Here is a 25,882-nt window from a genome sequence, read left to right on the forward strand (position 1 = left end):
ACTGTGCATGTTGAGCTTCTGTCTGAATGACCAGATCCAGATCCTTCCCACTGACCGGGTTCTGCTTCTGTCCCGAGAGCACGCCCCTTTCCCTGGTTTCATGCAGGATTCACCCGCCCCGTGCGGGGGTCCCGTCCCCTCTGGGGCCCGTGCCTGCTCTTTCGCAGCGTCCCTGGCCTCTTCCTGCTGGGCCCAGCAGTATTTGGGCGGCATCAGGGCCTTTTCGCCTCCACGCATAAACTGCTCACTTAACTTCCTGAGGGGCAGGATGGCAGGGGCACCGGGCGGGCTGGGGGACCCTGTGGGGAGCCAGGGTGTCCCCGGCTGGCTGCGTGTGAGACAGGGGCCCTCCCCGCTGTGCTGTTGCTCGTCTGACTTCTTGTCCCCTTTCTCCTCCTGTTCCTCCCCAGCCCCGTCTCCCAGGAGAGCGGCAGCCGCAGAGCCCAGGCCGCTCAGCCAGGTCAGCCTCAGCCTCCCCAGGAAGGACGGGCTCTCGTTCCTCGGTGGCCTGCGCTCCAAGAACGACCTCCTGTCGCGCTCCAATGTCTGCATCAACGGGAACCACGTGTACGCAGAGCCGCCCGAGGCCAAGGACAGCTCGCCCTCCTCCTCACCCTCGCCCCAGAGCGCCAGGAAGAGGCAGCTGTTCTCGTCCATGGAGAACCTGGTGGCATCTCCCGAGCCCCCCACGGCCAGGGCTCCCGCCCGCGACCCCCGGGAGAGCCCCCCGCCGGCGCACTCGGAGGCCGGCAGAGAAGCCAAAGAGACCAAGAAGCAGGAGGGCAAGAAGTCCTCTCTGCTTTCCCTGGTGACGGGAAAGAAGGACGTGGCAAGGGCCAGCGAGGGCGACAGCCCCCCTGCCGCTCCCAGGAGAGAGAAGGAGACCGGGCCCGCGGAGACCGGGGCCGCAGAAACGCGGGTGAAGCTAGTGGAGGACGGCACCGCAGGCGTCCCCGAGAGGGCTCCGGCCTCGAACCCCTTCGAAGAGGTCCACGTCGGGGACCCGGAAGCTGGCCCGGAGTCCACCCCCAAGCCCACGGTGCCTGTGCCCGCGCCCAGGGCCCCTCAGACCAAAGCCGTCAAACCCCGGTGAGCTGGGCCGCCTGGGCGGGTCTCTCTCTGCCTGTCACGGCCTTGGGCCAGGCCTGCTGTCAGGGCTGCTCCTGCCCGGTCTGTAGAGGGCCCTGCAGTGCCAAGGGTTTGCCATCTGAGTTGTTAGCTTGTGCGTGTGTGCGGTGTGTGTTGGTTTGGGGGGTGACACCTGGCAGTGCTCCGGGCTAGTCCTGGCTTGGTGATGGGACAGGTGGTGGTCACTCCCGGTGGTGCTGGGACCCTCCACCAGGACTTGACCCCCCACTCCTCTCTCAGAGCCAGCACTCCAGCCCGGGGCTTCCAGCTCTGACCCCTGAGGCGTTATTCCACAACTAGCCACAGGGCAGTGCTGGGACCCCTGGGGATCTGCTCTGCCCCCAGTGCCAAACCAACCAAGCTTGGGAGCAGATTTGGGGTATTGTGAGTTGGGGACACCCAGCTGGGCGCAAGATCTGTGCAGGGCCTGTGAGGAGAGTGTGTGTGTGTGTGTGTGTGTTTCTGCCCATGGTCACTGCGCACCATGCCCAGCCATGCAGACCCCGGGACGGACCCCAGGAGGGTCCCGGGGCTGGCATATCAGGGTGGGTATGCGCTCGCTCTCTCGGCCACCTCCTCAGCCGAGCCTGCCCACATCTCACCTCTCCTCTGGGCACTGTGACATGGGTTGACCACTGGCACATGCCACCCTGAGTCCCCCCAGTGTGCCAGAGAAAGTCTCAGTGCTTCACTTTTCTACCCCACGGCTGGCAGTGAGCCCGCGAGCCCAGGGCACTTCCCTGCGTTTCTGGGTGGCTCATGTGTGTGTCTGTGGTGGTGGTGGGGGGGGTGGGTACAATCAGTGTGGTGGTTGCTGTTGGGTTGTTTCTTTTTTGAGATTCTGTGCACGTGCTCGCTGTCTGTCTCTCGCTCGCTGTCTGTACACACATGCGCGCACACACACACGCGCACGCGCGCACACACACACACACACACACATGCACCGCCCATCCAGAATTCCTCTTTAAATCGCATGTGCTGTTTTCCTGCTGCGCCCTTGGCTGCCTCTGTCCTCATGGGATGCATTTTACTACCCAGACAAACCCGGCTCCCTGGATCTTTCTGTCCCACCGACAGCCCCGGGTGGCACACGTGCCCTGGAGAAGGTCTCCCTGGCAGGTTCCTCTGAGTGCTACTCCGCTGTCGGGTCAGAGTGCGGGAACCCCCGCTGCTTGTTCTCCGTGACAGTGCCCAGGCCCCTGCAGCTGACCGGCAGGTTTCTATTTTGTCCTTTTTGCAGACGGGAAGCATCTCCAGAGCCTCTGCCCGCTGCCGTGCCCCCTCCCCGCCCCGCCTCTCCTCTCCGTGTCTCTGCTCTGTCTGCCCCTGCTGAGAGCCTCCCCGCCTGTCCCCTGCCCTCCTCCTCCTCCCCCACCGCAGCCCCCCTTGCCACCTCCACCCCCGTTGAGCACTGGCCCTCCACAGGCCCAGCCGGGGCCCAGCAGCCAACTCTGCTGCCTCCGGCCGGGGTGCAGCAACCTCGCGCCCCCAGCCCCGCGTCACCCCCAGAGCCGCCCGGCGCTGAGCAGGGTGGGCTGGAAGCCCCTCTCGCGTCAGGTCAGGACAGGAAGGTCAGCCGTGAGCACTCGGAAGAACCACTGCCGTGGGAAGCAGGTCGGCATGAAGCCAGGGGGCTCCTGCCCCGAGCACAGCCCCGCCAGGTGCCTTCCCTGGCTGGGGTTCGAGAGCCCCTCACACCCGATGGCGGCCACGGGGAGCCCTCGGGGGAGGACAGCCCGGACAGCGAGGGGCAGCCCAGGGCTTTTGCAGACAGGGGTAGGACCCCCGCCACGGCTTCTGCCGTGGCACCTCCACTCCCCACGGGAGACCCCTCCGAGGGCGGGAGGAAGGCCAAGAAGCGCGTGTCCTTCTCCGAGTGGCCTATTACAGAAGGGGAAGAGGGGCAGGGGCCCAGTCCAGGTGGGGAGGACTCCCAGGAGCCGACCCTGGCGGGCGGGGAGCGTTCTGCCGAGCCGGGCCTCTCCCCCGGGGAAGCGCCCTCGGAAGGCGGCCCGGGGACCCAGAGCAGAGCCGGGGCCCGCGAAGGCGGCCCGGACTCGAGTCTCCCTTCCATCCCTGAAGTCGCCTCGGACGATGAGAGATTCGATCCCCCGGAGGGAGATGGAGGCACACGCAGGGCGGGTGGGGTGGTCACTACCCCTGACGCAGATGCCGGCACTGGCCCCAGGGGTGGTGGGGAGGTGGTGGAGGTGCCCAGCTGCCCCCGTGGCATGGCCCCAGTCTCCCCTGTCGCCAGCCCCCGCTCTCCCGAGACCTGTCCTGCCGCACCCCCTTTTCCCCGCTCCCCACACTCTGACACTCCCCGCCTCAGCACCGCAGAATCTCAAAAAAAAGCCACAGCAGAGGGCAAAGCGGAACCTTCTAGCAAGAGGAAGCCGCTGCTTCAGGCCCGGGTCTCCCCCTCAGAGGCAGCCGAGCACAGGTGAGACGGGCGGGTCTTTGCATCGCTGTGCGTGGCCGCCCGGTGTGGCCCACACCAAGCCCCCTGCTCGCTCACGCCTGCCAAGGCTCCGGCTCCCGCCTTTCCCGCTCTTCTGGTGACGCCAACAACACGGCTGCGTTTGGCTGCTGGGCCTGTCCTCAGAGGGCAGCGCGGGCGGGCAGCCCTGGAGACAGCTCTGGCTCTGTGGCAGGAAAGTCGCGGCTGTCCTTCCCACTGAGGCCTGTGGCGGGCGGAACAGTGCAGGAGTGGTTCTGTTGGGCCAGAGCTGCGGGTGCACTGAGACCAGCACCCTCCCGCTCGGGGAGCAGAACCCAGCTCGCCCCCCCCCCCCCCCCCCCCCCCGCTGCCTCCAGGCTCCACCAGGCAGAAAACTGGTGTTTGGGGCACATTCTTTCGTTTTGAGGAACAGCGGGAACAACTGGATTCCGAGACTCTAGAGGCTTCTGAAAATAATCTTGGGGCTGGCGAGAGCCTCAGGCCCGTGTGCATGTCCCTTAGGCGGAGACCCAGGGTTTGGTCTCTGGCACTGCATGACCGCCCAGGTACCACTGGGATCGGTTCCTGACATATAGAACCCTGGGGGGCCCCTGAGCACTGCTGGGTAGGGTTCCGGGCCGCACCACCACCTCTGTGCTGTGTTTCTCGGACACTGAGGTAAGGACGCCTGACCCCCAGTGTGCAGGTGGCCACTCGGGGCAGCTCTTTCCTCTCGCTGGGGATGTGGTGTGTATCGCCGCTCTGTGTCCCCGCCTCACTCCTCTGTGGACAGTCCTCAAGAGCTTTCTTGGCTGGAAGCATCAGAGGATGGTCTGAAGACTCTCCTTCCTTCTCTTTAGACCCCATCCTGTGAAGCCGATGAACACGACAGCCACCAAGATCGCAAACTCCAGCCTGGGAACTGCCACCGTCATCAGCGAGAAATTGATCAACGAAGCTCTGATGAAGGTGTGTCTCCCCTGGGGCTGTTACCTAGGAGGGGGGTAATGACCATTGGTGGGTCACATGTTGTCTTTGGGTGATCTTTGTCGTGACACTTTTCCCTTGGATAATTACTTATTTAGTCATTATTGGATCTGGGTGTGTGTGTGGGGTGTGGGTCTGTGTGTAGCAACAAGATCTAAGTTCTGCTGGCCCAGTCAAATCAACATTTTATTTTCCCATGTTTGCTTTTATATCTTTTCACGAGAATGTCAAATTCTTGTACTCGTGGCCCAGATACACTTTTCTCGGTAACTATTTTGAAATAATTTTGAACGTCAAAAAAGTTGTAAAATCAGGACAAAGAACCCTTGTGTAGGGTCACTCTTTCTCAGCCTCACTTGCTGTGGTCTTTAGTTGCTGCCACCAGCAGTCTGAACCCATCACACAACGGAGACCTCACCTACCTTTTCTTTAGCACGTTGTTATAACTGTTGGATTTTATTGGTGTTACTACTCTCTTAATCTACGGGTGTGAGGTTGTCACAGGTCAGCACATATCAGGAAAGTATTTCTCTGTGGGGTTAGTACTGTCAGTTTCATGCATCTTCCGGGGTCCTGGATATGTTCTGGCCACAATGTTTGTCATCCCCCTGGACCTGTCAGTTTACCAGAGCTGCCTTGTCATTCCCACCCTTCTCCCCTGTAGGACCCCCACCCCAACCCTGTGTGTGTGTGTGTGTGTGTGTGTGTGTGTGTGTGTGTGTGTGTGTGTGAGCATGCCTGGTGTTTCTACTGAACTGAATGTATGTTGTATGCACCGTGCCCTTCATTGTCTCGAAATACTCTGATGTGTCACTGTCACTGTCTTCCTGTTGTTCATCGATTTCCTCGAGCGGGCCCAGTAACGTCTCCATTGTGACAATTGTTACTGTGTTTGGCATATCGAATATGTCACAGGTAGCTTGCCAGGCTTTGCCTTCCAGGCGAGATACTCTCAGTAGTTTGCCGGGTTCTCTGAGAGGGGTGGAGGAATCGAACTTGGGTCAGCCATGTTGGCCGCTTGCAAGGCAAATGTCCTACCCACTGTGATGTGTAGTTATTATTTTTCCTTTTTTGTTGTTCACACACTTGGATTCTGGGTGCACACAGCTGGTTGCTTTGCTCACCTGAGTGCTGGGATCACAGTGGCAGCCCTCAGTGATATGGGGCATTGCTGGAGCTTGGTCTTAGGGCCACACACCTGCCACATCCCTGTCCCCTGGCGGGTGATTCTTCATTATAAGGACATTGGGACTGGACTGATAATACAGCACCTAGGGCACTTGCCTTGCATGTGGCCAACCCCAGTTCGATCCCTGGCACCCTACGTGGTCCCCTGAACCCCTCCAGGACTACTGATCCCTGAGCTCAGATCTAGGAGTAAGCCCTGAGCACTGAAGCATGTGGCCCCTCAAAATTAAAAATGAAGAATCGGCTATTGAGGGGTCAGGTATAGGGCTGAGGAGCAGAGCCATGGAAGGCAACTTCCTGGGTTCAATTCCTGACCCCACTGGGTGTGGTCCCACAACCATAAAAACAGTAACACTCAAAATCTAAAACATTTCAAATTGATGTCACCTCTCTTTTTTTTATGTAGCACTGTAGCACTGTCCTCCCATTGTTCATCGATTTGTTCAAGCGGGCCCAGTAACATCTCCATTGTGAAACTTGTTGTTAATGTGTTTGGCATATCGAATACGTCACGGGGAGCTTGGCAGGCTGTGTGGGTGAGATACTCTCGGTAGCTTGCCGGGCTCTCCGAGAGGGGCGGAGGAATCGAACTCGGGTTAGCAGGGCTGGCTGCGCGCAAGGCAAATGTCCTACCACTGTGCTTTTACCAGTTGTTGCTGGAGTGTGCTTTGTATTTGTGTTTGGAGAGGTAAAAATCTACTATTGTGTAATCGCCACCCATAGGAGTTCTGGTTGCCATTTGTCAGCATACGAAGTGAGCTTTTAGGATCCAGCTTTGGTCTTTGAAGACATTGGCAGTGTGTGGGGAGACGAGGCAGGGGCAAAGCCCAGTGGTGCCCGGGACCACATGGTGCTGGGGATCGAGCCGGGGTTGGCCACGTGCAAGGCAGAACTAGCTTTGTGTCCAAGACGTTGACTTTAGGAGGCTGCCAGGTGGGGGGTTGGACCACACCTAGTGGTGCCCAGGGGTCACTTCTGGCTTTGCACTCGCCCCCCGGTGGTGCTTGAGTGGCCACATGAGTTGCCAGGGACTGAATCCGTGGCTGCCGCGTGCAAGGCAAGTGCCCTACTCACCAAACTATCTCTCTCCAGCCCGAGACACTGGTATTTTAAAAGAATTGTCACTGCACGTTCTATAGGATTTTCTTCATGCTGGAGTTTTGGATGTTTCCCCGGGGTCTGGTGAGGTTTTGCATTCTGGGCAGGAATTAAGTAAATGACAGCCCTGCGTGGCGTCAGACAAGAGTCCCAGCCTCCCAGCGCCTTCCCTCAGGGCGACTGAGCAACGTGGTGTCTCCAGGGGCCCGGTGCAGGTTGCTGGTGTTTCCTTCATACGTACTCAGAAGTGAGTGGGGCATCGATTTGCCCGCTCCTCTGCAGGCACTGGGTTAGGACCCGCTGGGGACTCTCCGGTGGAACCCTCCAAGTTCTCTTTCAGTCATGTGCATCTGTGCAGGTTGCCTCTTAATATTCTTGGAAGTGCTTATCGTAATATTGACCTCGCCATTCCCCTTTATTGTATAGTTAGGGTTGTTCCCGGTTTTGTTTCCTGTAAATGAGACTTTGTATCAGGAACACTTTCTGACCCAGCTCATCTCCCCTCCTCCTAGGATACTAAATCTTAGGAAGCCAGTTGCTGGGTGCGAGGGTCCCTTCTCTCTGAGAAGCACGGGCAGCTCCTCGGTAGCTGGTCTGTCTGTCTGTCTGTCTGTCTGTCTGTCTCTCTCTCTCTCTCTCTCTCCCCCCCCTCCCTCCCTCCCTTCCTTCCTCCCTCCCTCGGTCGGTCCCTCTCTCTCCTCCTCCCTCTCTCCCTCTCTCTTCCTCCCTCTCCCCCCCCTCCTCTCTTCCTCTCCCTCTTCCGCCACTCCCCCCCTCCCCCTCTCCCTCTCATGGTGACCTATTGTCTGCCCAGAATCTCTCTTCGCCTCATTGTCACATGAGCTGGGGGAGTAGGGTTTACAGAGACAGGGATGGCAGTTAGTGGACAAGGATGTGTTTGTGTAGCAGATACGAAAGAGGAATTTCCTGTCTGCTGGGTCTATAGGAATCAATGTATCGCTGTTTGGGGGTCAGGGCCCAGGAAACTCTCATTCTTAGATTTTCCTGACCCAGGGATGCCAAGACGTCAACTAGGCTTTGTGTTTCCAGTGTTGGCCACACCCAGTGGCGCCTGGGGCTGCTTCTGACTCCTGCCGCCCCTGGGAATTGAACCCGAGTTGCCTCCATGGAAAGCTTGTGCCTGAACCTGAACATTAGTTTCTTTGTCACTACAAACACTGATGCAGAGAGCATGTGATCCCCACCCCTAGTTTTTCGTTTACTTTATTTTTCACTTATCCTATTTTTTTTGTTTTGTTTTTTTTTGTGCCACACCCAACCATGCTCGGGGCTCACTCCTAGTAGGCTCAGGGACCACATGAGGTGCCAGGGATCGAACCAGGTCGGCTACTTGCAAGGCAAACACCTTACCCTCTGTACTAACTTTCTGACCACTTTTTAATTTTTCTCTATTAGCACAGCAGTAGGGCGTTTGCCTTGTGCGCGGCCAGCCTGGCCGAGCCAGGTTCAATTCCTCCGCCCCTCCCGGAGAGCCCGGCAAGCTACCGAGAGTATCTCGCCCGCACGGCACAGCACAGCCTGGCAAGCTCCCCGTGACGTATTCAGTATGCCAAACACAGTAACAACAAGCCTCACAATGGAGACGTTACTGGGCCTGCTCGAGCAAATCAATGAACAATGGGGGAGGACAGTGCCGTGCTATTATTATTTATTTATTTTTGGTTTTAGTACCATACCCAACAGTCCCCAGGGCTTACTCCAAAGTAGGAGCTCAGTAGTTACTCCTGGCAGTACTCAGGGATACGGGAGTACTGAATGGGTCAGTGAAAAGCAAGTGACTTAACCTGGTACTATCTTTCCATCATTTTTTTAATTAAAACTTTGTTTGCATCTCCTTCGTTTTTGTGAGTGTTGTTATTGTTGTGTGTGTGTGTGTGTGTGTGTGTGTGTGTGTGTGTTGCTGAGGATTGAACCCAGGGCCTCACGGGCAGCAAGCACTCTGTTGCTCAGCCTTGTCCCCAGCCTTGCAAGCATTTTTCCAAGTGCTTGGGTGGTTGGTGCTCCATTGTACCTGTAGCCCTGGGAGCAGGACCAAAAGATCCTCAGTACCAGGAATCGGTGCTGGAATCAAATTCATGTCCCCCGGCCTCCCTCCTTTCCCTTCTATTGTAGGACTACTGACAGGGGCTAACACTGAGCCATAACTCAGCTGGCTTCTGTACTTGTTACATCTGGAAGAGGCAGCACTGGGGGCAGAGAAATAGTGCAGTGGGCAGGGTGCTTGCATTGCATGTCGTCGACCCTGGTTCAGTTCCCGGCACCACACGTGGTCTCCTGTATCCACCTTGACATGGTCCCTGAGCACAGCCTGGAATATGCCCTGATGACCTCCAGGTGTGGCCAGAACAAAACCAAACCAAACTACGAGTGGCAGATCTTCTTTATTCTGGAGGTAGGGATGTTTGCTAAGAAATGGGGCTGAACAACATCCTTAAAAGGGCACAGATGACCGCTAGAGTCATTTGCAGCCTTTAGGCCACGTTCTCATCCTCTTACTGTGGAATAGAGCGGTCCAAAATAAGCGCAAACTCAGCCTTTGGAAAGTGAACACGACTTTGGGCCGCTGGGGCTGGAGCGATTGGGGAGGGTGATGCTGACCCGGGTTCAGTCCCCGCCATCCCATATGGTCCCTGAGCACCACCAAGAGTGATTCCTGAGTGCAGAGCCAGGAGTAAGCTCTGAGCAACAGCCAGTGTGGCCCCCAAACAAGCAAACAAAAAAAGAGATCTTTGGCTGCTCCTTTACGCTTCAAAGCTCAGGAGCTTATCTCTTAAGAGCCCCTGATTAGGGGAATTACTTGCCCTGAAAACAAAGGCCACTGCTGCTCTTTTGCTTCTGGTTTGCAGGCCCCCCCCTCCCCCCCACTGCCGCTCAGCCTGGCTCATACCTAATAAATACCCAGGGTAATCATGGGAAGCTTCCTGGAGCCTGCTCTTAGCTTGCTCTATAATAGGTCCTTTGTTCTAGGGCATAGACGTTTTTCTTTTAAGAAATAAAAGCACGACTCTTTAGAAATGTTGCGAAGTAAGAGGTTAGGGAAAGAAGTCGCAAAGGTTCTTAGGTAAAGTTATGAGAAGCTAGCGGATTATTACTATATAATAATAAAGTTTTGTTGGTTATTGTGTTAGGCCCACCATCTCTTTTGTAGACAATTTATGACCCGGAGTGTGTTATTAACCCAGGTAGCTTAACAGCTTGCACTTTGCACACACTTAAAATTTTAAATCACGTAAAGTTTTAAAAACACTTATTTTGAGGCTGGAGTGATAGCACAGTGGGTAGGGCGTTTGCCTTGCACGCGGCCGACCCGGGTTCTATTCCCAGCATCCCTTATGGTCCGCCGAGCACCACCGGGGTAATTCCTGAGTGCAAAGCCAGGAGTAACCCCTGAGCATCACCGGATATGACCCAAAAAAGCAAAAAAAAAACAAAAACTTATTTTAAGGTCATGTAAATTCTTAGATCCAACTAATCAGCTGTCATATGGAAAAACTGGACGTGAATCTGAATTCATATCATTGCTAATATGTAAACTAGACGGGAGGGTGCCAGGGAGTGCTCAAGGGAGTGCCTGCTCAGGGCACAGGCCCGGGCTCAGCCCCAGGTGCCACAGGGATCCCAGCCACATGCCGGGAAGGGCCTCCCCTCAAAAAATGGGAACACTCACATGAAGGCAAAAGACATCCTTAAAAAGCCATTCTAAAACTCCTCGAAGGAGGGTCTGGAGAGAGAGCACAGCGGGTAAGGCTTGCCTTGCATGCAGCTGACCAGGGTTCGATCCCAAGCATCCCATATGGTCCCCTGAGCTCTGCCAGGAGTAATTCCTGAGTGCAGAGCCAGGAGTCACCCCTGAGCATCACCAGTGTGGCCCCCAAAAATCCTTGAAGGAAGTCTATGATAAAGGGTATTGTTGATATTTGGGGGTTTCAGTGGTGCTGGGGGTCATCAAAGCCACACCCTGCAGCACCTGGGGCTCTCCAGGGCGTCATGTTAGGGTAGGGTGGCATGTGGTTTTGGGGATCTAGCGCAGGGTCCACACATGCTACACTTACATACCAGTCTTTCGAGATCTCTTCCTGGCCCCGAATGTGTATTTTTTAATTATTTTTTTTCTCCTTTTCATTTGCCCTTGAGACACATCTTCTTGGCGATTTTTAGCAAACAGCCTACAATTTTTTAAAAAATCACTTATGTTTTGTTTTGAGGGGTCTTGGTTTGGAAGAGCTCAGGGAGTATTCTTGGCGTGAGCTCAGGGTGTACTCTTGGTGTGAGGGAGTACTCTCGGCATAAGCTCAGGGAGTACTCTTGGCATGTGGGCCATGAGGGAGTACTCTTGGCATGAGGAAGTGCTCTTGGCACGAGGGAGTGTTCTTGCCATGAGGGAGTACTCTTGGCGTGCGGGAGTACTCTTGGTGTGAGGGGCACAAGGGAGTGCTCCCAGTGTCACTTCAGCCTGTGCTCAGCTCACTGCACTCTCTGGTTCCTCTTTTTAACTTTCTCTTTGTCATAAGCGTTCTTGGGCTTCTCCCTTTTCTTCCTGTCCCTTGCGACAGCAGACACTGGGGCTGGCACGCTCAGCTCCGGCACGCTGGGCTCACGCTGCTGTGACTCTGGGAATCCCCAAGGAGAGGCCGCTCGGGCCTGCGAGCTTCTGACCACCTGCGCGAGGGGGGGGGGGGGGGGGTCTTTCACTGAGCCCTCCCCGGCCCTAGTGTGTGTCCAGTAGGACACCCCGTAGAGACACAGCTCACAGACCAACAGGTGCGGTGCACACCTGACAGCTCTCCAGGGGCTACTCCGGAGCCATGCCTGGTGGGGCCCGGGGACCATGTGGGGCAGGAGGGGGCCTGGAGCCCCAGCCCTCCCCACCCTTGAGAGCATCGTCCCCTAACCCCCTGGCGTTCTTTACAACTCTCCCAGGTACCAGCTTTCTGTCTGGGTTGAAGATTGTTCGGAAAGTGGCCAATTAGAGACCAAATCATGAGGAGTGGCCCATGAAGGGCTCCTTGGATTCCCGAAACAAAAGTGGGGTCGGTTGAAATGGGACCAGCCTTACTGAGCCCAACTTAATTGAGGTGTTTTATGGGGAAATGGTGGTGTGGGTTTTGAAGCTGGTTTGCTATCACTGGCTTCTGCTGCCTTGTTAGGACAGGATGGTTCTGTCCTTGGGCGAGGCGGGCAGGGGTCGGTCCTGCATCACTCAGGGACTGATCCCAGCACTCCTGCGTGCAGAGCGTGCTGGCTGCAGTGGGCCCCTGCAGCTGCCCTGGCTTGGCTGGCAGAGCTCGTCTCCCCAAGGCTTCCTGTGAGGCCTGGTCGCCCCGGGGCTGTACCAGCAGCACTGTCTGTGGCCTGAGGTTGGGACCCTGTTTTCTTGTTTTTTCTTGTTATTTCGGTGGCTCTAGAGATGGAATCCCCAGCCTCCCGCTGCTGGGCTGGGCCACCCCCACCATACCCAGACCCTGTTTCTTTCTACTTCCAAAGCTGGAGGGGGTCAGGGGTTGCAGTTCAGCTTTCTCTGTGTTTCTTCTGAGTTGTTACCACTGATGGTGCAGCAGCACCTGTGTGTGTGTGTGTGTGTGTGTGTGTGTGTGTGTGTGTGTGTGTGTGTTGGGGGTGGGGGGACGGGCTCCTGCCTCTCCTGCTCTGTGCCTGCCCCTGCTGTCACCGTCACCGGGATGGCTGGGAGATGGGAGAGAGGGTGGTTCCTGCCCCTCCGGCCCCAGGCTCTCCACAGACCCCTGTGCCTTTGCGCTAGATCCTGGACCCCCAGCCCCGCCTTAGGGCTATGATGCTCCTTCCCTGTCTTTGTGGTTTTTCTGTTTTCTTTCGTCTTAAGTGAATCACTGAATCACAAAGTGACCAGGTGATTCATGCTTGAGTTTCAGGCACACCTTTCACCCGTGTCCTTCTCTCTATCCATGCCACGCCCCTGCCCCGCCCCCTCCTGCTTGCTCCCCCCCCCCGCCCCGCCCCGCTGTTACTGAGGGGGATCCTGCAGTCCCCCAGCCTCTTTTCAGCCCTTGCCCTGGCCAGTGACCGCTTCCCTCATTGTCGGGTCCCTTCCTGGAGCTGTCCCACCCTCCGGCAAGCTTCCACCCCTGTACTTTCCCGAGCCGCAATTGCGTGACTTCATCCTTTCTGTTCATTTGTCTGGGGGCCACGCTCAGCGGCTCTGCGCTCAGGGTTCCCTCCTGGTGGGACTCTCGGGGGACAGCCACAGAGACGGGAAAGGTAGAACAGGAACCAGAGGCGCTTGACACTCAGCTAGGGGAAGTCGGCTGAGTTCCTCTTTGCCAGGGATCAAGCCCAGATGGGCCCCGTGCGAGGCAGCCATCTCTGTACTGTCTCCGCCCCAATTTCTGGCCTTCAGGTCGGTGCCACCGGTGGCTGCTCCGGTGATTGACCGATCCTGTGGGCTGAGGGTCAGCCTGATCCTTCCGCGTGGGAAGCATACTCTCGGCCTTCTGAACCGTCTCTGTGCCTCTGGTTTTTTAATTTTGTTTGTGGGTAGGGAGATCAAGGTCACATTCAGGTGTGTTCTCCGCCTGGCTTTCTGCTCAGAAGTGCCTTTGGTGGTGCTCAGGGAACCCTAATACGTGGTGCCAGGTACCTCAGGGGGTCAGCGGCATGCAGAGCAACTGCCTCAACCCCTGTATTGTCCCTCCAGCGCTGGCTTTTATCTTTTTAAAGGATCACAGGGCTAAAACAACAAAAGTCCCTCTCGGTCCCTTCCCCCCAACCCCGCCTGTCTCTGGTCCTGTGAACAACCATCAGTCAACAGCCAGTTCTAGACTGGAGCCAAAGGCATTCCCGTTAGACCCTGAGCTCCCGGTGACATTCATGTCTCCCTCTTACGCATTTCTCTTAGATGTTTGACTCCAATGCTGACTTTATCCCTTTCTCTTCCGTCTCTCTCCTCTCGCCAGAAATACAATCCCTCGGACCCTGCTTTTGCCTACGCACAGCTAACCCACGATGAGCTGATCCAGCTGGTCCTCAAGCAGAAGGAAGCAATAAGCAAGAAGGAGTTTCAGGTCCGAGAGCTGGAAGATTACATCGACAACCTGCTGGTGCGAGTCATGGAAGAAACCCCCAACATCCTCCGTGTTCCAGCCCAGGTCGGCAAGAAAGCAGGAAAGATGTGAACCGGCGGCCCCCAGCGTGAGCCATCTCGGGAGACTTTGCTCCCAGCTGCCCCTGAGGTCGGGCCTCAGAAGGCTGATAACCACACTCAGGCGCCAAACCATCTCCCTCTCCTTATCTGGCAAGACTCAGTTCTACCCACCGAGGCCAGGTTAATCATTACAATGACTCTTACTGTACATTCGGGGTTGTATTTGTAAATGCCGCTGTGCCTTTAACTGTGCTGTAAATATTTCAGGCCCTGACCGAGATGTGGTCATACCATCTGATCACGGCCTTAGGGATTCGGATGGCCCGGAGGCATGAATGTATTTTTAACATTGGGGATTTTCTTTCTTTAAGATTTTACCGTGTGTAGCACCTAGTCATTAAAGCTTGGGGTGAAATGCCAAGGGTGTCGGACACCCTGCTACATGTGCTTTCTTCGGAGGACCTCGGACATGGCAACAAACACGTCTAAACCCCCGGGCTTCTCCCCCACGCGCGCTCCTGGCTTTGACCAGGAGGTTTTTCCCCATCTCAGCCTTCCAGTGATTCACGCAGTCCAGCATGTGCTCTGCACGGCTCTCGCCAGCCCAGAGACTGGAGAGGTGGAACAGGAGCCAGGGGTGCCTGGCACTTTGCTCGGGGAAGTCGCTCTGAGTCCCTCTGTGCAGGTGGCAGGTTCCTGCTGGCTGGCTGCCCTCGGCAGTGCCTTGCTCAGGGACCGGGGGCCAAGAGCTTCCCAAACCCCAGTGCTCCCTTTACTGGCCCCTGGTTTCCTTTGCACACTGCCAGGCATTTCCCCCTTTGTTAGATATTGTGAAGAGCAGCAAAATTATACCATTTTCTAGATAGCTGCTCTATTAAAAACTAGATCAAGACATACTATTTTTGGTTTTTTGGGCCACACCTGGTGATTGCTCCTGGCTTTGCACTAAGGAATTACTCCTGGCGGTGCCGGGGGGGGGGGGGGGGCCTATGTATGGAATGCCGGGTCGAACCCGGGTCGACCATGTGCAGGGCAAACACCTTCCCACTGTATTCTTGCTATGGCCCCATGACCTAATTCAGATATTGGAATTTTTTTTGGGGGGGTGTACTTTTTTGCTCATTTTCCCCTCCTGGTTGTGATGGAATCTCCGTACCTCTTGACATCTCTCCTGGGGGAAGAAGTCCTAGGCCAGCAGCGTGTGGACAGGCGTCAGGACGGGGCCAGTTACTGGCCCCGCGTCTCGCCTCGCCTGTGAGAGGTGATCGGCAGCGAAATGCCTTCTCACAGGATTGCCTTTGCTCCCACATGAGTAACATTAGAGCACTTTAATTTGAAGGATGACCCTGTAGCTTATCTAATTAACTTTTCATTCTCTGTGGCTCTTTTATTTAATACCTTCCTGCAGTACTGGAGACCGCTGCCTACTTCTCAGATGATGTGTGTGTTTTTATAGCCTCTAAAATGCATTCACTTAGCTCTGAGGAGAACCGGATAGCCACGTGAACTCTGAAAAATTACACACATATATTTTGCAATTGTTTTTTCTTTTTACTTGATATCAATGTATTTTCGACTGTGATAACCCACTCCTTTGAAGAGCCTGGGGAGACGCGTTGTGCGTGAAGGTGGTTGATTTGGAGACAGTCTGCTGCTCGGACCTTAGGCACGTCAGTTCACGTATTCGCGAACGTCAGAGCGGGGCCTCTGGGGAGAAGAGTGAATGCCTGTGCTCTGAAGTGCCACTTGGGAACTCCGGGAATGAAGGTCATTGTGCTATGTCTGCTGCTGCTACGGATGTTGGTGGCATTCCTGCACCTGGCACGGCAGATAACCTGAAGGTGATGAGTTAACCATTCCCAAGGAACGCGCAGTGGAGGAGAACAGGGTGGGAAAGTTTGTGCCTGCTCTGAGCCACCAGCTAAGGCAGGGGAAGTGGATGCTGTCTGTACCCATGGGCAGGGGTCTGGGGCCAACAGCCCCGCAGCCCCGGGAGAGCGGGGCCTCACCCCTCCCCACAAATGCTACTCTCTGCGAGGTGCTCTGGGAGCTCCCTGTGGCCTGGACAGACGGCAGCAGCCCTGACCTTGGCCTTGCCTGGCTGCCTGCAGGAAGAGCCCAGGGTATGCAGGGAGGCATCTGATCCCGAACAACCCCCTCACAGCAAACTGGAGATCAATTTTCCGAAAATGCCCCCGACCCTTTGCCTCGTGGTCTCACATCATCGCATTCCGCTGACAACGGCTATTCTTGATCTGCCACCTACCACTGCTCCCCTTATTCCTGTGTTAGCCATGGGCAGGGTGGCCCAGTGGAGGGGTGAGAAGACCAGCCCTTTGCATGTTGTCTCAGCACATGCGCTCCGTGGCTGGATTTTGTCTCAGCACATGGGCTCCGCGAGGCGGGGCTGGGAGACCCACACGTGAATCAGCTTGACTGACAGTGGGAGCTCAGGGGCACCGAGGGGACAGGGGCTGAGGGCTCGGCCACATTCCCTGTGTTGAAGGCCATGACACATTTGAAGTCATTCTGGATCTTCCCTCCTGTGGGTCCCTGCTGCTTTATATCTTTCTTTCTTTTTTTTTTTTTTTAAAGAAATACTAGTTAATGATCCTTCATGCCTGAAAGAGGAATCAGGTTGGTGGGGGAGAGACGGCCCTCCCCCCAACGGCACCACGGTCTCATCTCAGCTTTCTCTGGTCTAATCTGGGTGCTGCCAACTCCTTGGCCTCCCTCCAACTGAGGCAGCCCCAGCATGTTTTGCATTATTGGATCATTTCCTACTTCGGGAATTTGGGATTTCTTGGCTTTCATTTGTAAGAAGTACCCTAAAATTTCCTAGAACACTAAATAAAAAGATCCTACCTTTCAGTGACGACCCTGTGGCTCTGTTATGTCTGGGGCAAGAAAAATGTCTCTGTCTTCCAGCAGAGCCTCTCTGGGGAGCGAGGATGAGTGGCATGGATTCCTGCTACTGCCCCTTCACCTACTATTGCCAACTGTCCTTCCTCCTGCAGAGCATGAAGCATCCTGGGTCCCTCCCCTGTGACACAGGGACCATGGCATTTGGCCTAAAAGCATCACTTGAAGGCTCTGCCCCTTGTGCCCAAGGCTGCACCCTGTCAGAAGGTACCTCTGACCCAGTGAACATCAAGGTCCCTCTGTGGCTTTCCCCCATTGTCATCTCTGAATGCCCCTGTGTGGGAACCCAGGTGCCAACCACTGAGCCTGTTTCTTCCCAGTCCAGGATTTGGGCTGCAGGCAGTCCAGGTCAGAGGAGCGCTGTCCCCACTGCCCCGTCCCCACTCCTGGCCACAGTTTTGGTCTGTAGATTTTTCCCGAGCAATGCCAGGCAGTCTTGGGTGAGCAGATTCACTCTAAATTCTGCACCACCCACAGGTAACTCCATTATGTGCATGCCATCTGTCTGTGTTGCATTACTTTTAAAATGAAGATGAGGGGCTGGAGTGATGGCACAGTGGGAAGGACATTTGCCTTGCACGCGGCCGACCCAGGTTCAATTCCCGGCATCCCATATGTTCTCCTGAGCACCACCAGGAGTAATTCCTGAGTGCAAAGCCAGGAGTAACCCCTGTGCATTGCTGGGTGTGACCCAGAAAGGAAAAAAAAAAAAAAGATGATGAACTGCGGCCAGAGCAATAGTACAGCAGGATGTGGTCTCCTTGCCTGAGGCTGACCCAGGTTTGATCCCCGGAATCCCACATGGTCCCCCTGAGCCTCCGAGCTGTGCCAGGAGTAATTCTTGAGTGCAGAGCCAGGAGTGACTGACCTTTGAGCATCGCTGGGTATGGCCCCAAACCCCCTCCCTGCAGAAAAATATTAAGATAAATTACAATAATGAAAAGTAAAAATAGTGATTTGAGGGTCTGAGAGAGAGTACATTGGGCAGGGCACTTGCCTTGCATGTGGCCGTACCAGGATGATCCCTGAGCAGAGCCAGGAGTAAGCCCTGGGAGCAACAGGGGAAGGCCCAAAACAAAAGAAAAACTAGTGATTGAGAGTGACAAGACAGTTGGGTGGTCTTGGGCACTTTGGTGGTAAGATACAGTAACTGTACATCAGAACCATAAGTATTAATACAGTTGTAATCATGTTACCTAAACAGCTATAAGAATAAGTAGCTCTATGGCACTGTCCTCCTGTTGTTCATCGATTTGCTCGAGCGGGCACCAGTAATGTCTCCATTGTGAGACTTGTTACTGTTTTTTGGCATATAGAATACGCCATGGGGAGCTTGCCAGGCTTTGCCGTGCGGGCGGGATCCTCTTGGTAGCTTGCCAGGCTCTCCGAGAGGGATGGAGGAATTGAACCCGGGTCGGCCTTGTGCAAGGCAAACACCCTACCTGCTGTGCTATCGCTCCAGTCCATAAGAATAAATACTGATAAATAGTACTCCTATGTTTAAAAAATGACTGAAAAAGAGTTTAAAAAAATAAAATGAAGACAGGAACACACACTCAACATCTGTGTAAATGTCTCCGTGTCTTTAGTCCTGGACTTGCAAACATTTTTGCACCTTAAAACCTTTTCACCAACAAATGCAACACAGGCAAGTTGTTACACTTCATTCATTTGTTGTTGATTTTGAGTGTGTGGCTGTTGCCGAATCCCTTGTGTGTTGCCCGACTGCTGCTTCAGCTCCCACCGCAGTTTGAGAAGCGGGGCTCCAGCCAGATATGAAAACTAGCACACACAGAGCGGCATATGCTCGGCTCGAGGCAAGGACACGCGTGCAGCCCACCACGTAGCATCATGCAGAGTGAAATCAGCAGGAGGGGGACGGATGCAGAATGAGCTCTCATGAGTGGGAGGTGGTCAGCCCTAGGAGGGGGAATAACGATGGCCAGAGACAGCAGGACCTGAGAGCTGGCCTACAGCACTGAGCCCTCCGTGGTGGGGGGTGGGTGAGGGGGTGAGCGGGGAACCCAGACAGTGGGGGGGGGGGTTGTGGGGCTGGAATGTTCCATGCATGAACCCTAGCACAAACAGCATTGCAAATCACAGTGCCTCAAATAAAATGTGAAAAGGGTCTGAGAGAAAGTACATTGAAGGCTCTGCCCCTTATGCCCAAGGCTGATGCCCCATGCAGGAGCAGGTGGGAAATAAGAGACCCCCATGGCCTCTCTCCGCCCGCCCACCAGTAGTGCAGTGCTGACTGCTTACATGATCTGGGACACTTGGCTCTCAGACTATCTGTCACCTCAGTCAGAATGAGTTTTCCTGCGTGAGCACCCTGGCCTCCCCCCATGAGAAAATAGTCACCTTCAGGGGGCCATTGTCATATTTTTGAGGGGATGTTCCCAAAGCAGTCCTCAGGGACCAAGGGCCTCTCCGGGCCGGGGGATAAGGCCATGCATGAGCCAGTGAGGCTGGGGGCCAACAGGGCAGCTCCAGCGGCGCTTTAGGGGGCAGTGCTGTGCAGGGGGTTGGACTTGGGGTCTCCTGCAGACCAGGCATGTGCTCGAACCCTTTTTGTTTTGTTTTTGTGTTTGGGCCACAGCCACTCAGCAGTGCTCGGGGCTTACTCCTGGCTCTACTCAGGAATCACTCTTGGTGGTGTGACCACACGTAGTCGGGGGCTCCCTCCTGGGTCAGCCCATGCCAGGCAAGGCCCTCCCTGCTGTACTGTCTCCTGCTCAGTCCTTTAACCACCTCCCAGATCCGAGTTCTCCCGCTTTAGTCGCCCAAGCGTGGGCAGCGTGAGTTCCTTCAGCCTCTGAAGCCTGTCTCTAAGCAAATGCCTCTCAGGCTTCATCTTCCTGGTTCTGTTGCTTTCTTCTGGGACAGCCGGAGCTGTCATTCCAGGCTCTAAACTGGCTTCCGGGGGAGAAAAATAGTACAGTGGGTGAGGCGCTTCATAAAACCCCTTGAGCCCCAAAGAATAGCCGAGATAAGTACCAGGAGGTTTAATCCATGGCTTGGAGGCCAGCCGCACATGCTAGGGGAAAAGGCAGCTCAGATAGAGAAGGGAGCACCAAATAAAGGGTGTTGGGAGGATCCTCCCAGGATGGGAGATGTATGCTGAAAGTAGACTATAGACGGAACATGATTGCCACTCAATGCCTCTTTTGCAAACCACAACACCCAAAAGGAGAGAGAGAACAAAAGGGAATGCCCTGCCACAGAGGCAGGGTGGGATGGGGGGGATGGGGGGAGGGATACTGGGATCCATGGTGGTGAGAAATGAGCACTGGTGGAGGGATGGGTATTTAATCATTGTATAATTGAAACCCAAGCACAAAAATTTGTAAGTCTACAACTGTACCTCATGGTGTTTCACTAATAAAAATTTGAAAAAAAAAAAAAACCCTTGAGCCCCATCAGGAGCACCTGAGCTCTGATGCTGGAGTAAGCGTTGAGCACTGACAGGTGTGCCCCTCCCCCACCCCAAGAAAAACAGAATCGGCTCTCTTGAGTGCTTTGGGATGGGACACTCATATCCCAAAGTCACGGGATCTCTTTGGGGAGAAAGTCTCCATGGACCTCCCAGTGACCAGCTGTTTTACAGAGTCCCAGAAAAGGCCACCTTGGTGACCCTAGCTGTCCTTGCGTATACTGCACCCTGATGGAGCTGGCGGGTGGAATCTCCAGGATTTCCAAGCAGCGCTGTGCACTCTTCCTAACTCACCAGTGTGCAGAGGAAGAAGCTGAGCCTCCAGAGGCCTCAGAACCTGAGTTTGCCTGGGCTCCCATGGTGAGTAGCTAAGGAAGGATGGTAATTCTCCTGGGCCTCATTCATGGAGTTCCCTTGTTCAGCCTGCTGGGTTTGCGGCGATGTGCTTGGGGATTACTCCAGGGGTTGGGGGTTACACTTGGGGATTGGACCCCAGCCTCACTGAGCTCATACAAGCTCATCCAGGCTCGCAGGTCACTCCGGCAGAGCTCGGAGAGAGCAGGCAGTTCCAGGAAATCAAATCGGGGCCTCCGGCACACAGCCTGTGGGTGTGCCCAGACCCTCGCTCCATGTACAGGAATGATACTCAGCTACCGGTCCATGAATTTATTGTCTCTGGGTTCCAAGTGGCAGTCTGCAGGTGTACAACTGTTAAAAACCACTGCCACATCCTCATTCCCAGAATAATTTTTACATTTTCTAGGAGTTAAATGTATCAAAATAACGTTTTTAAGTTTGGGACCACACCCAGCTGTGCTCAGGGCTTGGCTCTGTGCTCCGAGACCACTCCTTGGAGGGGCTCACTATCATACGGAATGCTGAAGGAGTGAACCTGGGTCTATCATTTGCAAGGAAGAAATTGCTATACTAGCTCTCCAGTCCCTTACAGTAATACTATGATGATAAAAGTCACACCCAAACCCAATGTCTGAGTCCAGGCAGAATATAGCCATATTCTTTTGCTGATGTAATTGTGATGTTACAACAGAAGGTTTGAGTGACTGTTACAGAGACCCCTGTCATCCACAAAACATAAACATTTCATCTCTGGCCCCATAGGGAAAAAGTCTGCCCACTCTTTGTCTAGGGTCACTTTGGGTTCCCAAGAGATAATGCTCTGATTCCCTTGGAATCACGAATGATCAGATCGTGCAGGGAGAGTGGAGACCAGATACAGCAATCCTGTCTGGAGATGGAGCCAGTCTGGGGGCCATCAAAGGCCTGGAGTCTATACTCTGCATGCTGCAGCCCAAGTTTGATCCCTGGCACGATCCCCCAAGCACCGCTAATAGTGGCCCCTGAGCACTGCTAGATGAGTCCCTGCAAAAAAGGGGGAAAGGAAAGGAAAAGTCAAGCTCAGGTGAGGCAGAGGCAGGGGCCGAGTTGCCGGCTGGTTGTCTTCATGCGCCGTCTACGTGAACGGGAGCTGTGTTGTCGGAGGCCTCCTCTGTGAGGTGTTCCAGTCTGAAGACATCATGTGCGCCTGGCACGTGACCCCCAAGGGGCAGTGGGCGCCTGGCGCATGTGAGACTCCGGGCTCCAAACCCAGCTCCTCAGTGAACAGTCCTCCACGAATGCAGAGGCGACGAGGTTCTTGGAAACGGAGTGAAATGACAGAGAATGAAACCAAGTCCGGGGTCACACCCTTTCCTTTAAAGTCAGCTGGGACTTTTGGCCTCATCAATGTGAAAGATTTTATCTATGCAAATGAGCTTATGAGGGGAGATGGGAGGGGTCTTGGGACACTGGTGGCGGGAAGCAGGATCTAGGGATGGGAGGTGTTGGTGGATGCATGGAAAGTGTGATTAATAGTATTTTTTTTATTTCAATACCAAAGTAAAAATGAGTTCTTTTTTTTTTTTTTTTTTTTTTGCTTTTTTGGATCACACCCAGCAATGCACAGGGATTACTTCTGGTTCATGCACTCAGGAATTACTCCTGACCGTGCTTGGGGAACCATATGGGATGCTGGGAATCGAACCCGGGTCAGCCGCGTGCAAGGCAAACGCCCTACCCGCTGTGCTATCACTCCAGCCCCTAAAAATGAGTTCTTACGAAAATTTCTTGGGCCCCACTAGCAGTACTCAGGACTTAATCCTGGCTCTGGGCTTAGGAATCGCTCCTGGCAAGCTCAGGGGTTCCTATAGGGTGCTGGAGCTTGAACCCAGGTTGGCCACGTGCCAGGCAAGCACCTTACCTGCTGTACTATCTTTCCAGCCCCTCAATAAAAATGATTTTTTTTTTAAAAAAGGGAGGGAAACAATGTTGAGGACTGGAGAGCTAGCTCAATGGACAGGGCACACACTTTGCCTGCAGGAGGCCTGGGCATCAGCGTGGTACCTACCCTGAACACTGTCAGGAGCAACACCCAGCACAGAGCCAGGAGTCCCTGAGCACCACCAGCTGCGGCCTCCCGAGAAAGGAGAGACAGACAGAGGAGAGAGGAGAAGGGAGAGAGAAAGAGAAGGCAGAAGAAAGAGAGAGGAGAGAAAGAGAGAGAAGAAGAAGAAGAAGAGGAGGAGGAGGAGGAGGAGGAGGAGGAGGAGGAGGAGGAGGAGGAGGAGGAGGAGAAGAAGAAGAAGAAGAAGAAGAAGAAGAAGAAGAAGAAGAAGAAGAAGAAGAAGAAGAAGAAGAAGAAGAAGAAGAAGAAGAAGAGGAGGAGGAGGCTGGAGAGAGAGTTCAGTGGATAAGGTGCTTGCCTTGCAATGGCCAACCCAAGTTCAATTCCTGGAACTCCATACGGTGCCCCAAGCCCCTCTAGGCGTGAGCCCCGAGTGGAGAGCCAGGAGTAAGCTCTGAGCGTCACCAGGTGTGCCCCCCTACCCCGCCCCTTTAAAAAAGAGTGAGAGAGAGAAAAGAAGAGAAGAAAAAAAGCCATATTGCAGGGGCTGGAATGATAGTACAGTGGGGAAGGCGTTTGCCTTGCACACAGCGGACCCGAGTTCATATGGTCCCCCAAGCAATGCCAGGAGTGATTCTTGAGTGCAGAGCCAGGAGTGACCCTGAGCATTGCCGGGTGTGACCCAAAAACAAACAAACCAACCAAAAAGCCATATTTCAGACAGGATGCTGCTTGTTCCTCTGGGCCCCTGGGAGGAAGACCATCTGAGGTCAGCCTTTAGGGCGTCCTGGATGCACCTCACTTGCAGCCTTGGGGGAAAGGGGGGATCCCCTGCAGAGCTCAGGTGCCTGATGATGTGGGGGAGGGGGGAGGGCAGCCCACCTCCTGCTCCCTGCTGGAAACCAGGACCCCCAAACTCACGTGGCCTGCTGCCTTCCTCCTAATAATCAGGACTAAATAATCACTCCTCACTCTCCTGGAAATCTTTAAGCTAACACACAGGAAGTGCCCTCCACTGCCTGAGCTCACTCCCAGCACCCTGCATCATCCCTTCCGGCTGCTCTCAGGGCGAGGTTTGGGTTCAGACCCTGGTGCTGCAAACAAAACAAAACACTAGGGGCTAGGGTGTAGCCCCCAAACCAAACCAAACAACCCAACAAAACCCAAAACAAAATCTAGCTGCTCTAGACTTCAGCTTCTGGAAGTTTGTGTATGCAGGGTGGGGGGTGGGAACTGAATATGGATGATGTGAAAAAGCTAAGATGCTTTAAAGTGAATCTCTCAGGGGCTGGAGCAATAGCACAGCAGGTAGGGCGTTTGCCTTGCACACGGCCGGCCCAAGTTTGATTCCCAGCATCCCATATGGTCCCCTGAGCACCACCAGGAGTAATTCCTGAGTGCAGAACCAGGAGTAACCCGCATCGCCAGGTGTGACCCAAAAAGCAAAAAAGTGAATCTCCCCCCCACCTCTCTGGGCCTTCCAGGGTGGTGGTTCTGTGCTCGAAGATGAGCTGCTGCAGTGCCAGGGATGACCCGGCAGTACTGGGCACCCGGAGCAACTTCCTTTATGGTTATTAGTAACATTTGGCTTACAACACTCCGTTTTGGATTTGCTCACATCCCAGTTTGGGGTGTGTAAATCCTCTTTTTCACTTAATGGGGGGTTTCTCTTCTCTCATATTTCCTAAATAAAATGAATTTAATTTAAAGAATATATGGCGTGTCTACTATTGTGTGCACCAGTATACCCAAAGCTGTGTGAAAATGTGTCAAGTGCAAAGGGGTGGGAGAACTTTAAGGAGAAGGAGCCCTGGTCTAGACCAGGATCGGGTCTCTGAGAAACTCTGTGGCACCTCACAGGCTCAGACAGGCCTCACAGGACTTGGTCGGCTTCTGACAGAACACGGGTCCGCATGGGCTGCCTTTTCAAGGGTCTCCTCAGTAGCCAGCCTGCTGCCTGCCTGCTTTCCCTCCCTCCCTCCCTCCCTCCCTCCCTCCCTTCTTCCCTCCCTCCCTTCTTCCCTCCCTCCCTTCTTCTCTCCCTCCCTGACTCCCTCCCTTCCTCCCTCCCTTCCTTCCTCCCTCCCTCCCTCCCTTCCTCCCACCCTCCCTCCTTCCCTCCCTCCCTCCCTTCTTCTCTCCCTCCCTTCCTCCCTCCCTCCCTCCCTACCTCCTTCCCTCCCTCCCTCCCTCCCTCCTTCCTTCCTTCCTTCCTTCCTTCCTTCCTTCCTTCCTTCCTTCCTTCCCTCCTCCCTCCCTCCCTCCCTTCCTCCCTTCCCCTCCTGGCTCTGCACTCAGGGATCTCTCCCTCAGTGCCTCCAACGCCGGCCACCAGACCCAAGGCAAGCCTGCTGTCCACTACAAGAGCCTCCTCAGCGACCTGCTGTCACGGCTCATCAGATGCCCTTAAGCGTCTGTGTGTCAGGTGCCATCACGACACCAGCTGAACGAGAGAGCGAAGTGTCCCCTTTCCAAGGTGAGGGGGCTGGGCTGAGGAGAGGGCCCGGAGGGGCATCTGCTGAACAGATCACTGCTGTCAAGATCACAAAAGAGTTCGATAGCACAGCAGGTAGGGCGTTTGCCTTGCACGCAGCCGACCCGGGTTTGATTCCCAGCATCCCATATGGTCCCCCGAGCACCGCCAGGAGTAATTCCTGAGCGCATGAGCCAGGAGTAATCCCTGTGCCTGTGTACCACCGGGTGTGACCCCCCCAAAAAAAAAGCAAAAAAAAAAAAGTTAGCAGTTGCAGAGCACGCGCCGGGAATAACGCGTCTGTCCTTATTGCCAGAGGATGGCTGATCAACCCTTCCCCAGCCCGCTCAGCCCTTCCCTGGAGAGCGGAGCCTTGCCTGACGCGCGTGTCCTAGCAGAGTGTGCCATCTGCCGGCCAGCCGGCGCGCGCCCACCTCCAGCCTGTTCTGGGGCCGGGAGTCACCCCCCCACTCCTGACAGGGGCTCGCTGGCGGAGCATGAAAATCATTCTTCCTCTTGACTAGGAGCCATGTTAGGGAAAGCAGATTTCCCTGGTTTCTGTCATGCAAAGAAAATTCTATAGTAGAATCTCACTTGAAAGAAGAAAAGTCGAAAATCCACACAAAATTGCACCAAGAGGATTTTATTGAGCATCAGCTGCTTGCTTGCATGCA

The 25,882-nt window shown here is 54.9% G+C and overlaps 1 protein-coding gene across 1 annotated transcript in view; it reads left to right on the forward strand.

The window, feature by feature from the left end:
• Positions 1–14,562, forward strand: part of RAB11FIP1 (RAB11 family interacting protein 1) — a 35,091-nt gene extending 20,529 nt beyond the window's left edge. The window contains exons 3-5 of the mRNA XM_056116943.1: positions 411–1,089; positions 4,429–4,537; positions 13,792–14,562. Coding sequence (XP_055972918.1) covers positions 411–1,089; positions 4,429–4,537; positions 13,792–14,010 — 1,007 coding nt within the window. The 3' untranslated portion in view covers positions 14,011–14,562. The remainder of the gene's footprint in view (positions 1–410; positions 1,090–4,428; positions 4,538–13,791) is intronic.
• Positions 14,563–25,882: the final 11,320 nt, after the last annotated feature.

This window comes from Sorex fumeus, unplaced genomic scaffold (genome assembly GCF_029834395.1).
Source record: "Sorex fumeus unplaced genomic scaffold, SorFum_2.1 ptg000033l, whole genome shotgun sequence".
Classification (NCBI taxonomy): Eukaryota; Metazoa; Chordata; class Mammalia; order Eulipotyphla; family Soricidae; genus Sorex; species Sorex fumeus.